This window comes from Hyaena hyaena, unplaced genomic scaffold, assembly GCF_003009895.1.
Source record: "Hyaena hyaena isolate Hyena2069 unplaced genomic scaffold, ASM300989v1 scaffold_0, whole genome shotgun sequence".
NCBI lineage: Eukaryota > Metazoa > Chordata > Mammalia > Carnivora > Hyaenidae > Hyaena > Hyaena hyaena.
In genome coordinates, this window is record NW_024080632.1 from 5,401,121 (window position 1) to 5,418,175 (window position 17,055).

Below are 17,055 nucleotides of genomic sequence, written 5' to 3' on the forward strand. Positions count from 1 at the left end.
GATGTTATGAGACTGCACTTGGGCTCTGAGCGACTATTCCCACTCACCGGGAGAAAGGGGCTAGCTCTGGATTCAGAGCAGGAATTTGAGCACCCAGACTTGGCATGAATCCCACTCTGCCATTTACCTCCTGGGTGATCTTTGGCAAGTTATTCAGTTCACTGATCCTCGGTTTCCTCATCTGCATAATGGGGATAATGACAGCATCTACCTTCAATGATTGGTGTTTCTGTAGGGAGAGATGATCGTGGATAGTAAGAGCATCTGGGACGTGGGAAATGCTGAATATTATCATTGTGTTACTATTTTATTAGCCCATCAGGATGCCCCTGCAGACTCGGAATTCATTGCTCCCTCCTCACATTAGAGACCCCAGTGTTTGCATCACCTTCTCTCTTGTTATGTCCCCTTGGGTGTAGCTGGGTCTCCCACTTAGCTCTGAGTGCCTGGAACAGAAACTGTGTCTTGTCCATCTCAGCAAGAACAAAAATCTACCTGCACTTGGCAGATTTTCTATCTTTCATAGATTCTGGAACATTCATGTTTACTGTTGCCTTTTCTTTTCTGGGAGACAATCCCTAATGTTCCACCCACCAAACTGGGTCAGCCTCTCCCCATTTAACAGGCTCTCAAAGTCCCCCTGTACATTTCCTTCGCAGCATTTAGCACTTGTAATTCATGAGTTATCTGGAGAATCTGCTTTGATGTCAATCTCTCCACTGGACTGGGAGTCCCATGCGGGTAGGGCTCAAGTCTGCATTATTCATCACTGAGTTCTCAGCCCACAGTGCTTGGCACGTAGCAGGTGCTCAGGAGATGTTTGTTGAATGAATGTGAGTGAGACTGTCATTCACTCTGGAATTTAAAAAACCAGAGACGAGGGGCTCCTGGGTGACTCAGTTGGTTGAGCATCTGACTTCAGCTCAGGGCATGATCTCAGAGTTAGTGAGCTCAAGCTCCACATCAGGCTCCATGCTGACAGCTCAGAGCCTGGAGCCTGCTTTGGATTCTGTCTGTCTATCTATCTATCTATCTATCTATCTATCTATCTCTATCTTAAAAATTAAAATAAAATATTAAAAACTTTTTTTAAAAAAATAAAATAAATAAAAGACCAGACACTGTTCTCAGAATAACAGCAAGAGAGCTTAAGGAACCTTTGTAACTGACCTTTTTGAAATCATTTGCTCAGGGCGCCTGGGTGGCTCAGTCAATTGAGCTTCTGACTTTGACTCAGATCATGATCTCACGGTTTGTGAGTTCAAGCTTCACATGGGGCTTGCTCCTGTGAGTGCAGAGCTCGCTCAGGATCCTCCGTCCCCTACTCTGTTCCTCTCCCCTGCTTGCACTCTCTCTCTCTCAAAAATAAACATTTAAAAAATACACTTATAAAAAATAACAAAACAAAATCATTTACTCAACATCTACCATACATTTCCCTCTACCTCTTAAATAATGAATTCTCTGTGGACCTTGTAAAACCTTCAAGCTATGCCGTCCAATAGAAATATAATGTGATCTGTGGATGTACTTTTGCATGTTGTAGTACCTTCCGTGAAAAACAAGTAAAAGGAAACAGGTGAAATTAATTTTAATAAAAAATTGTATTTGATCCAGCATATCCAAAATGTTATCACTTCAACATGTAATCAATATAAAAAATGCCGATGAGCTGTTGTACATTCTTTTTTTTTTATTATTCTGTACAAGTCTTTGAAACCTTGTATGTATTTTGCACTCACACCACATCTCAATTTGGACTTGGCCACGTTTCAAGTGCTCAGTAGCCACATGTGACTCTGCCTACCATATTGGAAGCTTTAGAGGAACCGCTGGTTTTGATTCTTCTTCCCATTGTGCACCACGGGTGGGGGCAGGGCCTTTCTCAGGTGGTTTTCATAGCAAACCAGATAAACGCCCCTGAGGTTTATCAGCTGGCACTGGACAGAACCTGTCCCCACCACAGGCAAGAAGGAAGGGGTCGGTCATACCAAGAGGTGACATATGCGACTTAATGCATCCCATGAGTTTCACAAAGGACTTTACATGTGGTAAGTCACTTGGTCCTCCAGCAAGGGAGGGTGTGATGTTATTATCCTCATTTTACCAAGAACGTAAGGATTGAAATGACCTGTGTGCTCAAGGACACAAAGATGGTAAGTAGTGGAGCTGGAATTTGAACCCAGGCGGCCTCACCACAAGGTTTGTGCCTTAGCTGGCCACTTCTATGAATGAACTGTCTCAGAATTGGCCCCTCACATTTCCAGGATGGCATCACAGGCAGGACCTAGAGTTGGTGCAACCCACTTAGATTTGTTCATTCAGCAAATTCTGTTGAGTACCTTCTGTGCACCAGACAACGTACTCACAGAGCTCACATCAAGAGAAGGAATTTGATAACAGACACTCTTCCAAATGGCATCACTGGGATTTGGAAGAAATGCGCATCATTGAAAGAGGGTGATTGACAAGTAGATACTCCCAGTAGATTCATCATTGAAGAAGTCGGCACCAGTGGAAGAGGTATATCAGTATCAGAGAATAAGGATGTTCCAGTCCAAAGGGGGACATCCAGGCCTAAGAATTCCCAAGGATGTAGGGATGGTGGCCTGTGGGTAAGGAGCTTGCTCTAGCCATGTGCTGGGATGGCCCAGGAGTATGTCAAGGGGACTCGCTACCAAGAGCCAGCATCAAGGCGGCTGTGAGGCCAGAGCTCAGAATTCATAGCCAGGAACAGAGAGGGATGAGATGGCATTACGTCCCAGAAATGTCTCACTCAAACTCACCTTCTGGAATCTCACCATCAGAGTGAAGAAGTCTGTGAGCAAGAGAACAAATGCATGAATGTAACTCTCCACCACTGGTTTGTTTAGCCATTTGTGTTTTCATCAGTCAGGAAGCATGTGCCGAGCTCTCCGACATCTTATGAGAACTTCAACAAGTTCTCTTTAATTCTCAGTGGCAAGGAATGTTCCCCAGATGTGTCCCACTTTCCCCCAGAACATGTGTCATATTTGAATCTCCAGCATTACCCTTTAATAACAGTGATAATAATGATAGCTGTTAATAAACTACATCTGTTCCAGGCCCTGTGCTAAGCGCTTAACATGTAGCTTCATTCAGTTCCCATAAGAGGCCTAGGAGTAGGTTCTATTTTTCCCCCATTTTCCAGATGAGGAAACTAAGGATCAGAGTGGGTCAATGACGTGCCCAAGGTCATATAGCTGGGATCCAGTAGAGCCAGGATTTGAATGTGGACTTTCTTTTTTTATTATTTTAAGTTTATTTATTTATTTTGAGAAAGAGAGAGAGAGAGCACGTGCTGGGGACGTGCAGAGAAACAGAGAGAGAGAATCCCAAGCAGGCTCCATGCCATCAGCGCAGAGCCCAATGTGGGGCTCGAACTCACATACTGTGAGATCATGATCTGAGGTGAGATCAAGAGTCAGACGCTTAACTGACTGCGCCACCCAGGCACCCCTGAACCTGGACTTCCTAAACTCCATACTTTTGACCTTCATTTCCCCTTCTTCTCCCCTATCCCATGTTTGCACGTATAGAAAATGATCGTATTTTCTTCTAGACTCAAATGCCATGGTTACACATGACTCTTTCTCTTGTTTCCAAAGGTGGTGGCCCTTAGTAAGAGAAGTCAGGAGGCCGAGGCAGCTTTCCTGAGCGTTTACAAGCAATTAATTGAAGCACCAGGTAAGAAACACTTGGCTTCCACTAACTGAATAATTCATAACAAGGAACAGCTAGCCGTTAGGTCATTACACAGGGGCCTCCCCTCAGTGGGATCTAGGGACAGGCCAGATTCCTGGGTTAGGCTAGCCCTTCCACAAGTGAGGCTTGTAGGGTTGAGAAGGTCCCCAGTCTGGTGTGACATATCCCCACACACTCCTCCATCTTCCCCTACTACCTTCCAGTCATTAGCCAAGGAGCTAGATCTCCCCCCGGACCTTCCTGGGGAGCCACGTGTCTTGACTGCCAGAACCCGCATCCCATTGCCACAAAGGAGAGATGGTGCCCAGGGCTCTCTGCCAGAGGGTGCCAGAGGAAAGACCTCCAAATGTTTCCACAATCTCAAAAACTTGGTGTTCAGGGAAAGCCAAACCCAAGAGAACACATATTTGTGTGACTCTATTACGTAAAATATGAAGAAGGGAAGCAACCCAAGTGTGCATCAGCAGATGACTAGATAAAGACACTGTGGTCCGTCCATACCATGGAATACAGTTTAGCCATAAAAAGGAGTAAAGCCCTAGCACCTGCTACACCATGGATGACCCTCAAAAACATGATGTTCAGTGAAAGAAGTCAGACACAAACATCACCTAATGTGAGATTCCACGTATATGGAATGTCTCAAATAGGCAAAGCTATTAGAGACAGATATCAGATTGGTGATCACCAGGGGCTGGGGTGGGGGAAGAGACTGTGAGTATGGGGTCTCCTTTTGGGGGGATAGAAATGTTCCAGAACTAGATAGAGGTGATGGTTGCACAGCATCGTGAATGGGCCAGATGCCCACTGAGTTGTTCACCTTAAAATGGTAAATTGTATGTTCTAGAAAATTCACTTTAACTAAAAAGATTAACCTGTACTGTTAGAAGTCGAGAGAGTGATTTCTGTTGGAGCTCCCATCAGGGGCCTCTGGGGACCAGAGATGCTGTTTCTTGATCTCGGTGTCGATCACAGAGCAGTGAGCAATTTAAGAACATTCAGCTGTACACCTAAGATATACAGATACACTTCTGTGAGAAGTTTCCCTTTTCCAAAATGGCCCATCCTGTGCCACCTTCTCATTTCTTGACTGAGAAAAGGGAGCCAGGAAGTGTTAAGCCAAGTGTTAAGCCAAATGATTGGCTTAACAACGGTGAGGCTGGGAGAGGACCCTCTGTACTAACTCCCTCCACCCAGACAGCCCCCCCAGCCTTTCCACACAGCCCCAGGAATCAGTACTACCGGGTGACCAGGGCTGGGGTTTATGAAGAGGAAAATGAAATCCCAACTAAGCCAAGCCATAGATAAGGCAAACTCATTTCTACTCGAGGTCAAGGTCGTTTGTGGAATCGGTGTTTGTGGGTGGGAGGGTCCCTCACTCCGTCTGTTGTGGGCAACCGCAGTGGCTTGAATAGTGTCCTCCTAACATTCATGTCCACCCTGAACCTCCCAGTGCTATCATATTTGGAAGCAGGATTTCTGCGAGTATAATTAGTTAAGGATCTTGAGATGAGAGCATCTGGATATAGGGTGGACCTTAAATCCAATAACTAGTGTCCATAGGAGGAGGAGAAGACACAGAGAGACAAGGGAAGAAGGCCATGCGTAGACAGAGGCACAGAAGCCCAGGAATGCTTGAGGCCACTAGGAACTGGCAGAGGCTAGAAGGATCTGCCCTATGCCCCTTCAGTGGGAGCAGGGCCCCGCTGACACCTCGATTTCAGACTTCTGGCCTCCAGAACTGTGAGAGAGTAAATACCTGCTGCTTCCAGTCACCCAACTGGTGGCACTTTGTTACGGCAGCCCTAGGCAACTGACACAGCAGCACTGACTTGAGGCTCCTCCTCACGTTCCGTGGGCTTGGAGAAGAGGGAAGCCCTCCAGCCTGTTTACTCAAAGTGTGGTCCCCCTGCATGCCGGTTAGAAATGCAGCACCTGAGGCCCCAGCCAGCATCTGTGTTTTCACAAGCTCCCTGAGCCCTGTGAGCACACCAGAGTTTAAAAAGCCCTCTCACCCTGGGGCGCCTGAATGGCTCAGTCAGTTAGGCATCTGACTCGTTACTTTGGCTCAGGTCATGATCTCATGGTTGTGGGATCAAGCCCCGCATCTGGCTCTGCGCTGAGCACTGAGCTTGCGGCCCGCTTAAGATTCTCTCCCCCTCTTTCTGCCCCTCCCCTGCTTGTGCTCTCCCTCCCCCCCCCAAGTTAGATAGATAGATAGATAGATAGATAGATAGATAGATAGATAGATAGCACTTACCTGGAATAGAGATTGTTCTGTCCTCTGCGTGTTACAAGCCCCCAGGGAACAGGCCAGCCAGTCCCCTTCGCTGGGGTACAGAGGTTGAGTCTGATGCCCTCAGAACGGTGAGGCTCAGGTCTCAGCACATTCAACAAATATTTCCAGAATGTCTGTTCCATGTCACAACTTGACTACACCGGGGAGGCTGTGTTCATTTCCTGAGGCTACTGTAACAAGTGGGGGACTTCAAACAATAGTTATTTGTTGTCTCACAGTTTTGGAGGCCAGAAATCTGAAATGAAGGGGTCTGTGGAGCCATACTCCCTCTGGGGAGGGCTCTTCCTTACCTCTTCCAGCTTCTTGTAGCTCCAGGTGTCCCTTGGCTTGTGGCCACGTCACTCCAGTCTGTGCCTGTCTTCACATGGCCACTCTGTGTGTCTGCGTCCCACATCTCCAGCTCCTTTCTCTTATGGGGACACTAGTCATTGGATTTAGGGCCCACCCAGGTAATCCAGGATCATCTTCTACCAAGATCCTGAATTTAATTACATCTGCAAAGATCCTTTTCCCAAATAAAGTCACATTCACAGGCTCCAGGCTTTAGGACGCAGATATATGTTGGGGGCCACCATTCAGTCCACTGCAGAGGCATGTGCAAACTCTTCCCTCCTGGCCCGGGTCCTGCCCTCTGGTCCCACACTCCCAGGAGGGCAGAATGCTGCGTGGGTCTTCTCAGTGAGGCTGTTTCTGCAGCCCCAGCATCTGTCACCCTCACTGAGGACCACACCAGGCATGTGGCTGAAAGGCCCCATTCCTGTCAGGTGCTTTGCTTATGTCTCTCATCAGTGGTATCTAGGGGGAAAAAAATGGGAAAATAAATCCTCTTAATTCCCATCATTTTTCAATCCTTAAGGTCCCACAGGCTCAGTGACAAATGACCTTGGAGAGTGACCCACAGTAGACCGCCAGGAGTCCCCACACAAGGCTCCTCCTCTGGGCCTCATATACTTCCCCCGTAGCATCAGGGGCAGCACTGAGACAGGCTTGTGTTTCCAGGCTCCGGGCTAGACTCGGGGTGGGTCCTACCTAGACGCCTTACCCACTGGGTGACTGCAGACTAACTTACCTTCCGAGCCTCAGCCTCCTCTCGTATAAATTGGAGACTGAGCTACTCTCATCATTATGTATGTGTCTGGCTTCCCTCAAAGTGATATTCTCTAAGCCTGGGACTGAGTCATACTGAATTTGTATACCCAGAATCTGGTACCCAGTAAGTAACTAATAATTGTTGAATGAGTTAGAAATAAGAGTCAGATACAGAAATGGGGGAGTGGGGAGAGGTATTTGAATGTAAAGGTGTCTTTTCAGCCCTCTGCCTGTCACACATTTACTCCAGTAGCATTTAAGCGGCTGCTGGATACCTGGCACTTGCTAGGCACTGCAGACCTAGCCATGGGTCTGCAGGTGCAGATCCAGTCCTTGGGGAGCTTGCGTTCTGGTGGCAGAGGTGACCAGATCATTGCTCGAATGAGCTTTGCCAGTGAAAAAGCTCAGGAAGCACCGAGGGCGCAGAGAGGCTACAGCCCTTGCTTGTAAAAGAGTCATTAGTCCTGGGGTTTACTATGAAAGCCTCGGCTTTCTGGAGATAGGGCTGTTTACACAATCACAGGGCCACAGTGCCAGCCAGGGCTGTGAGAGCTCCCAGGACTGGGGTGAAGCTTTCCAGAAGGTCCTTATGCTCTCTAGGCCCTCTCCCCAAAGGGTCGTTCCAAGTCTGGTGCTGACTCCATGCATCTGATTTCCCAACTCTGCTCCCCAGAAATGGGGAGGCGGGGGAGACGTACGTCCCTAGCTGTCACTGAGTTGGAGAAAAGGAGCCTTAACTGATGGAGACATACCGCTCGAACGGCCCCTTTAGGGGCTCTAATTCATTTTCGAGACATTTAAGAATAACAAAATGTTTTAATGATTTCTTAGGGGAATTAGGAAGACATATTTTTGTTCTCATTAAATTTTATCCTCAGACACAAGAACCAAATGTCAGATGTGTTTTTGGTGCTCGGAGCTTCCCTGCTCGCCGTCCTCCCCACACATGCCGCTCCAACCCCCTCCAGAAAAATAACACTCCTAGAAAATTTGCCAGGATGCACACTCTCCTGTTTTTATATTTCTTGACAGGCAAATTATTTGTCGGAATACTTTCCACCCCCCTCCAAAGCCACACAAGTCCTGATTCAACATTTTTGTTTTGAATGACTGCTGCCAACACAAATCTTTGGCAGAGAGTACGATGCGGCGTGATTGCTCAGCAAGTATTTTGATAAGTGTGCAGCCTGTATGTCTGTAATTACGAAAGAAAACCGTAAATCTTTTGGATATTGTTCACACAGATGTGGCGTGAAGTGAGAAAAAAAGCAGTAAAACGTGTTAAAAGCATAATTAATGTCATTGTTGTGGAGGATGATTTGATTTAAACCTTTCTGACTTCTGTATCGGTGGCGGCTGATTTCTTTATCGCGCTCACAGTCACTATGTACCGACCTGAGCTTCACAAAGCTAACTTGTTAACTGAGTGATTAGTTAAGAGGAAAAGGGGGAAGGAAGGATGGAAGGAAGGAAGGAAGGAAGGAAGGAAGGAAGGAAGGAAGGAAGGAAGGAAGGAAGGAAGGAAGGAAGAAAGAAAGAAATGGAAAAAAGGAAACAAGGAGAGAGCAAGTAAGAGGGCAGGCAGAGGAACACTGCTGAGGAGATACGGAGAGAGAGGTGAGCGCCCCAAAATGGTTTTTCCACTGTATTTTGGTTCTTAAAAGTCCAGTGCAGGAGGTGGCAGCTCCCTACAGGCATTTCTGTTCCCACTAATTCTCTGGTCAGCATAGGTCCCCAAGCTGCAGGGTCAGACACCGCTGGGTGGGACTCCCAGCTCGGTGGTTTTGAGCTGTGTGACCTTGGGCAAGGGCCCAAACCTCTCTGAGCTCTGACTTCTGTGTCTTTAGCAGAGAGATAACACTAGAACCTGCTCACCATTTGACATAGATTCGCTGTGCTAGGCCTGAAAGCATTTGGCAGGGTTTAATAAACAGCCCGCTGCAAAGCTGACATCAGAATGTAAGTTAAATGGATCACAGGTGTTTGCAGATAATCTCAAGGCTCTGTCATTTATCGAGGACATGGGGTAAGCAGTTTAGGCTGCAGGGTTACTAAGTTAGGAATAGGAAAATGCTTTACGGTGTTTACGGTCTAAAAAAATTTCCCCCAGTTATAAAAGTCACATATGCACACTGCCAACTTCAGGAAGTACAGAAAAGTAGAAAGAAGGCAGGCAAACTACCTACTGGAGAAGCAGTGGGAACACATTTTCTTTCTGATCTTTTCCCTGTGTATTTTTTCAAAATAGTCGTTCATCTGCTTGTACCATTTTGAATTGTCCTTCCTTTTACCCAACATGAGCATTCATATTTCCCTATGTGATTCAAAGTCCCGGGTGACTTTGGTTTAGCGTGTGTAATGGTCTCTTGTGTGACTGTGCTGTATTTTACTGGACCCCCTCTCCAAAAATGGGCATTTAGGGTGCTCAGGAATGCACAGCTTATTGGTACTGTGCTGTAGTTCTGAGGACAAGGAAGAAAACTTGGGAAGGAAAATGTATTGTAGCCATGCATTGACCACAAACCCAGAATCAGTGATCAGAAAGAATAAGAATTTTTTTCTCCTTATTGATTTATTTTGTGTGCATTTATTTATGAGTTACACCAAATATCTTTTCACATGTTATGAACCACTCATATTCTTTTGTGATTCACCCATTCATGTACATGCAGCCCATTTCTCTTCTATCAGATCATTTTCTTACTGATTTGTAGACACTGTTTGTATATTAGGGATAATAACCTTTGTCCTAGTAAACATCTCTCATATCTTCCTCCCCTAGTTTGCCTTTTGTTTATAATACCTCTTGTATATGATACATAGCAGGTATTCAAAATATATTTGCAGAAAGTAGGGAATCTTACCAACCTTTGCTTTACGGCTTCTGGATTTCATGTCATACTTTTAAAACCCTTTCTTGCTTAAAGGTTATAGTGGGTTTTTTTAGTACTTCTGTGATCTTAATTTTTAAAAATATGGATCTGAACCATCTGAAATAGATGTTGATGGAAATAGCGAAGGAGGTTAAGATTTTAACTGTGTATTTGTCCTAAATGACTAGTTCTACCGCCATCTAGTGGATAAGCCACCTTCACAAATATAGGAAATAAGGATTTTAGTATAATGAGAAACTGTTTTTTCTGCTTGCTCTCACTCCCTTCCCTTTCTCCCTGAATATGCCTCTGTTGACTTGATCCTGTAGGGAATAAGGCCAGATTTTCCCTAGGATGATAGTTAACTTTAGAAGGTATTACCCCACCATCTCTTGCCACACCTTGGCCCTTGCCACTTCCTCTGTCAGAAGTGCCCTCTCCCCGTGGCCACCTGCCTGACTTTCATGATTCCTGGTAACCAAGGGCTAGAGGAAGATTAAATGAAAGCATCTGGCATGATGCTGGTACCCAGTAGGTGCTCACTATGTGACTCTTCCCTTTCAGAAGGAAAGACAGGTGTATCAGCTGTGGCTTTTCACCAGTTTATTCTCTGAGCACCTTGTAGTGCTGAGCCCTGTGAGAATTCAAGCTTGAAGCCTCCTCTGCCCTCAGAGACTTGAAGTCTGGCAGGGACAACATAACCCAAAGGCAGCTGGCCAGAACACCCAGCAGCAAAAGGGCTCTGAAGCAAGACCGCCAGAGAAGACACTTCTTGAACTTGGTTCTAAAGCATAAGCTACCATCCTTGCGGGGCTGTCTCTGGAATGCTTCTTGTGTGTCAGGCAGTGAGCCCAGCCCCTAACAGAAACAAGTTCATGATCCCCAAAGCCCCCTCGGCAATAGATACCACCATCCTGTCCCATTGTGTAGCTGAGAAAACATAGGCTCAGAGATATCAAGTCACTTACCCAAGGTCACAAAGCAGAGAGGTGGTACAGCCTGAATCCTGACCCTTGGCTCCTAACCCAGATGAGGTTTAATTTAAAAATTGTTGGGGTGCCTAGGTGGTTCAGTCGGTTGGGCATCTGATTCTTGATTTTGGCTCAGGTCATGATCTTAGGGTCATGGGAGCAAGCCCTGCATCAGGCTCTGCATTGAGTATGGAGCCTGCTTAAGATTCTCTGTCTCCTGCTGCCCCTCTCCCCTGCTCATGCGCGCTCTCTCTCTCTCTCGCTCTCTCTAAAATATAAATAATAAAAATGGAAAAGATTTGGACAAAACCATTGGAGATGTGACCTCTAAAGAGAGTGACAAACAGCCAGTGCCTTCATTGCCACTAGATTCAGAGGTTCTAGGCTAAGAGGATGAGCCCTTTGCAGAAATGCAATGTGTTACCCAAAAGAACAAGTTAACCCCCACTGGCCGAGAACTCCTCGTTCTCCTGGCCCAGGGCTCCAAATCCTGGTACTTTCATTGAGGGGAAACAGAGTCACAGACTCCAAATTCAGGGAACAGATTGATGTGAGAAGGAGCACTAGCAGGACTCCAGGCTCAAGGACTCACCTACAGAGCAGGGCCAACCTCCCTTTCCGTGCTTCCCATCTCATACTGCACTGGATCTTCCGTTTCCTCATTTGTACAATGTGGATAGTGCTCTTACCTAATCATAGGCCAATAGGTGGGCTCAGTGAGGATGGAGAACACGTAGCACAGTGCCTGGCACAGAGTAGTAGCCCCATGCATTCATCGAGTGCCTACTGTTTGCCAGGTACTCCACTCACCACCAGGAGCACAGTGTTAAGCAAAACATACTATCCCTGGGAGGAGGTGGGTGCAAAACACAAAAACAAACAAAAATACACACTATCCCTGCCTGTCTAGAACTTCCTGTGAACTTCAGTATATGGGAACTTTGTTTTTATTCTAATGGACGTGGCTTTGAGTCCTAGCTCTGCTGCTCCCTGGCTGGGTGACCTTGAGTAACTGATTCTGCCTCTCAGCCTGCTTCCTGTTCTGAGGAACATGCTTACCTCCTGGGGCCTCTGGGAGGATTCAGCACGGTGAAGAGTATAAAAGTCCTGTGAGTGTCTGGCGCCTAGTAAGTGCTCGGTAATGGTGGTGGTGTTGTGATTACCACCACCCCACCCTCCCCACCCGTGCCAAGAAGGAAGACCTTCTCCATCCCCTCTGCCCATGCTTAAGCCAGAAGACCCCCAAAGCAACCGGTGGAGGGAAGAGAGGGTGGGCGGACACATGGCTCACAGCTTCGTGTAAGGGTCCCACGCCCCATCTGCTATGGAAGAGTTAAGATTAAAGGATCAAAGTTAGTCTCGCTGCTGCCGCCAATAGCCTGAGCCTCCCACCCATGCAGGCGCCCAGAGCCTGGGCCCAGATGGGAGAAGGCTTCTGTCTCAAAGATATTTTGGAGGGGCACACGCATACTTCTGCATATATGTGTTTCTAAACAGCCTCTCGGACAGCCTTCGCGGCTCCAGCTTTCCTAAAAAAAGCTCCGAATGCCACTTTCCTTCAGATGGACACAGTGGGAGGAATGAGACAGCTTTTCCTATCTCCCCGGCTCCCCCCACCCCCCATTCCCATAGACACTTCCCGAAAAAACACCCAACAGCATCAGCTAGTGGTGGAAGGTGGAATAGATGATGTTTTAACCATCTTTGACAGTGCCTTTGGAAAGCCTGGCGTGGTATTAAAATATTACAAATCCATTGGCAGTATTCTCTAAGGGGTTAGATCCAATGTAACCAAAATGAATTAGTCATTTTATTAAGCAGTTTATGCAGAAAGAGCAGGTTGATGGCTGTAAGACAAAGGCGCTCCACTTCCCGACGATGGTCCCTTCCCCCCCAACGCCTGCACGCCCAACAGGACCTGCCACCTCGGAGGTTCCTATTTGATCTTCCGTGTCTGCCCGGGTGCTCAATTAATCCAAAAGATCTGTTGTAGTCAAACATTTCTGATTTGGGGACCCCTGTTCTGGGCTCTTCCATTCAGGCTGGACCTAAGGCCGTTGGATTCCCAGAGCCGCGGCCCTCATCTGTATATCGACTGTCTGTCTGTCGCAGGAGTGAAGCAGGACAGTCCTGCTCACGGCTCTGGGCAGCCGACTGTCTTGGCAGAAAGCTTTCCAGTGGAAATGCTGAGCCGGCAGAAGCTGGGGCTCCCTGGACCCAGAGGAGGAGCTGTGGGCATGTTTTGTCACTTCCCCCAACACCGGGATCTGAGGCTTGCCAGATGCCAGAGAGGGGACACAGGTCACTTTAGAGACTAGACGCTGGGGGGGACCCAGTGCTTCCCCAGGTGGGGTCCCCTGACAGAGGGAGCAGCCTCAGGGTACCTGGCACAGCACTGAAACTTTGAACACACTGAGTGCCAGCTGTCACCTTTCTGCTTCCTTCTAGATGAAGTTTCAGTCAGGTACCAGAGCCTCTGAAACACCTATGGAATGCCCGTGAACCTCCCCTTTTAACCAGGGGAGAGCCAGCCCCGGGCTCACGGTATTGGGTAACAGGATCCAACTAGGATTTAATAACATCAGTTTTCTTGTGTGTGTTCCTGTGTTTATTATTTTATTTATTTATTTATTTATCTATCTATTTGTAGTAATCTCTATACCCAGCATGGGGCTTGAACTCATGACCCTGAGATCAAGGGTTGCACACTTTTCTGGCTGAGCCAGCCAGGTGCCCCTCTTTGTGTTTATTTTTATGCTGTAAAGCACTTTCTGTTTATGATACAGGATCCCAATTATACATTTACAATAATGTAACAAGGTATTCCTTTAAAACATTTTTATGTTAAAAAAACACTGAGGGGTCGCCTGGGTGGCTCAGTCGGTTAAGCGTCCGACTTCGGCTCAGGTCATGATCTCACGGTTCGTGGGTTCGAGCCCCGCGTTGGGCTCTGTGCTGACAGCTGAGAGCCTGGAGCCTGTTTCAGATTCTGTGTCTCCCTCTCNGAGCCCCGCGTTGGGCTCTGTGCTGACAGCTGAGAGCCTGGAGCCTGTTTCAGATTCTGTGTCTCCCTCTCTCTGACCCTGCCCTGCTCAAACTGTCTCTCTCTCTCTCTCTCTCAAAAATAAACAAAACATTAAAAAAAAAAAAAACACTGAGTCACAGGAGTGCCTGGGTGGTTTAGTCAGTTAAGTATCCAGCTCTTGATTTCGGCTCAGGTCATGATCCCAGGGTCATGGTATCAAGCCACGCATAGGGCTCCCTGCTGAACATGGAGCCTGCTTGAGATTCTCTCGGGACGCCTGGGTGTCTCAGTTAAGCATCCAGCTTTGGCTCAGGTCATGATCTCGAGGTTCATGGGCTCCAGCCCTGCATTGGCCTCTCTGTTTTGCATCCTCTGTCTCCCTCTATCTCTGCCACTCCTCCCCCCAGAAAAATAAACATTAAAAAAAAAAGATTCTTGGGGCACCTCAGTGGCTCGGTTGTTTAAGTGTCTGACTTCGGCTCAGGTCATGATCTCACCATTTGTTGAGTTCAAGCCCCACATTGGGCTCTGTGCTGACAGCTCGGAGCCTGGAGCCTGCTTCGGATTCTGTGTTTCCATCTCTCTCTGCTTCTCCTCCACTCATGCTCTCTCTGTTTCTGTCTCTGTCTCTCTCTCTCTCTCAACAATAAACATTGAAAAAAATTCTCTCTCTGCCCCTGTCCCCTGTTCATTCTCTCTCTCTCAAAAAAAAAAAAATTTTTTTTTTAAATTTAAAAAACCATTGAAAACACTGAGTCACATAAGGACAAATGTCAGGTTGGTAATGTTTTAGGGGCAGGTGGATGCAGCAGTTGTGACATGAGTATGTCAGTGTCTGGCATTGGGGCTGCACTGGGTTCAAATTCAGCTCTGCCTTTTTCTAGCTTGGTGACTTTAGTAGGCCTCAGTTTTTTCATCTAGAAAATGGGGATGTAAACATCCCTCACGTGATTGTTTTGATGATTAAATGAGATGTAAATATATGCAAAGTGCCTGGCATACGTGAGTGGTGAAGAAATATCAGTTTCCTAGAGCTTTTGGCTAAAGATATGGGCAGGGGGTCTCGTCTGCCCCGTATTCTAGCTTCCCAGATATGGGTGCCCCACCTGCTCCAGGATTGACAGTAGCTGGAATTTTGGGAACGAAGACCAGAAACTAGTGTTTGGAAGGCCAGAGCCTGCTTTGACCCCACCTACCGCCCTTGGCAGCAGCATGTGGTGAAGCTGGCACCAAAAGTCCCCAGACATTGCCGGCCTCTCTCAGCCCCACACCCTCATCTGTAAAATGGGTCAGTTTTGTGGAGATGGAGCTAAGCTGTGTTTCTGGGAAAGTAAGTGGGGCAGGGGACAGCTGGTCAGAAGGGTCTGCTACCCTCTCTTGGTCTAATGGGGCCTGTATGTCCTGGTGCTCCTCATGTCCTTCAAGGTTCCGTTCAAATGTCAACTCCTTCAAGAAGCCTTCCCTGACCAGCCTGCCTCAGTTATTAGCACCATTTCCCTACCACACATGTCAGGCCACTCTCTGCCCGGACCCTGCCTTATTTTTCTTCACTACTCCCTTACTGCCATTGGTTTCTTTGTCCATCTCTCCTCTCTAGAATGTCAACCCAGGAAGGGAGAAATTCCCTCTTATTTACTGCTCTGTCTCCAGGGCTCAGAATCTTCCCTGGCAGACAGCATATGCTCAGAAAATATTTGGCAGGTGAAGTAATTGTGTCTGACACATAGTAGGTGCTCAGTAAAAATGTACTGGTGAGGGGCGCCTGGGTGGCTCAGTCGGTTAAGCATTCAGCTCCTGACTTCAGTTCCAGTTCTGCTCTGGCAGTGTGAAGCCTGCTTGGGATTCTCTCTCTCTCCCTCTCTCTGCCCCACCCCCCATTCATGTGCTCTGTCTCTCTCAAAATAAATACTCATTCCAAAAAATGTAGTTATGAATTAATGGCTGCATTAGAGACTGTATTCGTTTCCTGTTGCTGCTATAACAAATGACCACAAACTTAGAAGCTGAAAACAACCCGCGTTTACTGAGCACCTACTATGTGAAATGCCAGAGCAGGGCCCCAACGGGAAAGGGAAGATTGAGGAATTGAAAGCAAGCTGCCGCCGGTTCCCCACGACTGTCAGGTTCTCTGAGGAACCTCTTCCAAACATTTTAAAGATCTGTTGTCATTTCCCTCTCTTTCAATTTGTGTTTGTAAGAGCAGCCAGTGACATTTAGCTGATGGATCGAATCATGCTGTTGGATAAAGTAAGCAGGAAATCCTTGGATTTGCCAGCCACCACGGCCGAGCATCTTACCTACGTGTAATTTGGCAAGGCTTCCAGTCGTCTGGATGCTAGTCATTTTTTCCTCCCTAACTCAACCCCCTGCAGTATAGCTCCGGCCTCTGTGATTTCCCCCAGATGGGGGAGGTGGGAAGAAATGGATTCCCCACACATCGTAAAAGCTAAGAATTCCTACTCTGCACCAGCGGGGAGCAAATATAGGGTAGAAAATGCCCAGGGAAGCATGAGACCATCGTTGCTGTGTGCTTTTCAGACACAGATCCTCCTGAACCTGTAGCCTGATGCCTCGGTGTTTGGAGAGTGAGAGCCCAGGAGCTGCTCCTCCTCCACGGTGGGTGTGTTCCCCGGATGCCGGGTGAAGTGGGCGCAACAGGAGGGAGTACGCTAGATTTGAGTGAGGACTTCCTTCCTGTGGGACGGGGAGTCTCGACAGCCCCTCGGTCCTGCCTCTCTCACAGATGGTATCTAGTCAGTCACCATGTATTATGGGTTGAATTTGCGTGCCCTAAAAAGATATGTAGAGGTCTTAACCTCTGGTACCTGTGAATGTGACCTCATTTAGAAACAGGGTCTTTGCAGATATAATGCAGTTAAGAAGAAGTCATTAGGTGGCCCCTAGTCAAGCATGCTGGTGTCCTTAAAAGAGGAGAGAAAGAGACACAGGAGAAGGCCACGTGATGACAGAGCCAAAGCCAAGGAACTCTGAGCCACAGCAGAAGCTGGGAGAAAGGCATGGAATGGATGGAGGGAGCACAGCTCTGTGAACAGACTTGGGACGTCTGTCCTG

The 17,055-nt window shown here is 47.4% G+C and overlaps 1 protein-coding gene across 1 annotated transcript in view; it reads left to right on the top strand.

Annotated features, from left to right (window-relative positions):
• Positions 1–17,055, top strand: part of CUX2 (cut like homeobox 2) — a 260,307-nt gene that overhangs the window by 198,999 nt on the left and 44,253 nt on the right. The window contains exon 5 of the mRNA XM_039220192.1: positions 3,630–3,708. Within this exon, the coding sequence (XP_039076123.1) occupies positions 3,630–3,708 (79 nt within the window). The remainder of the gene's footprint in view (positions 1–3,629; positions 3,709–17,055) is intronic.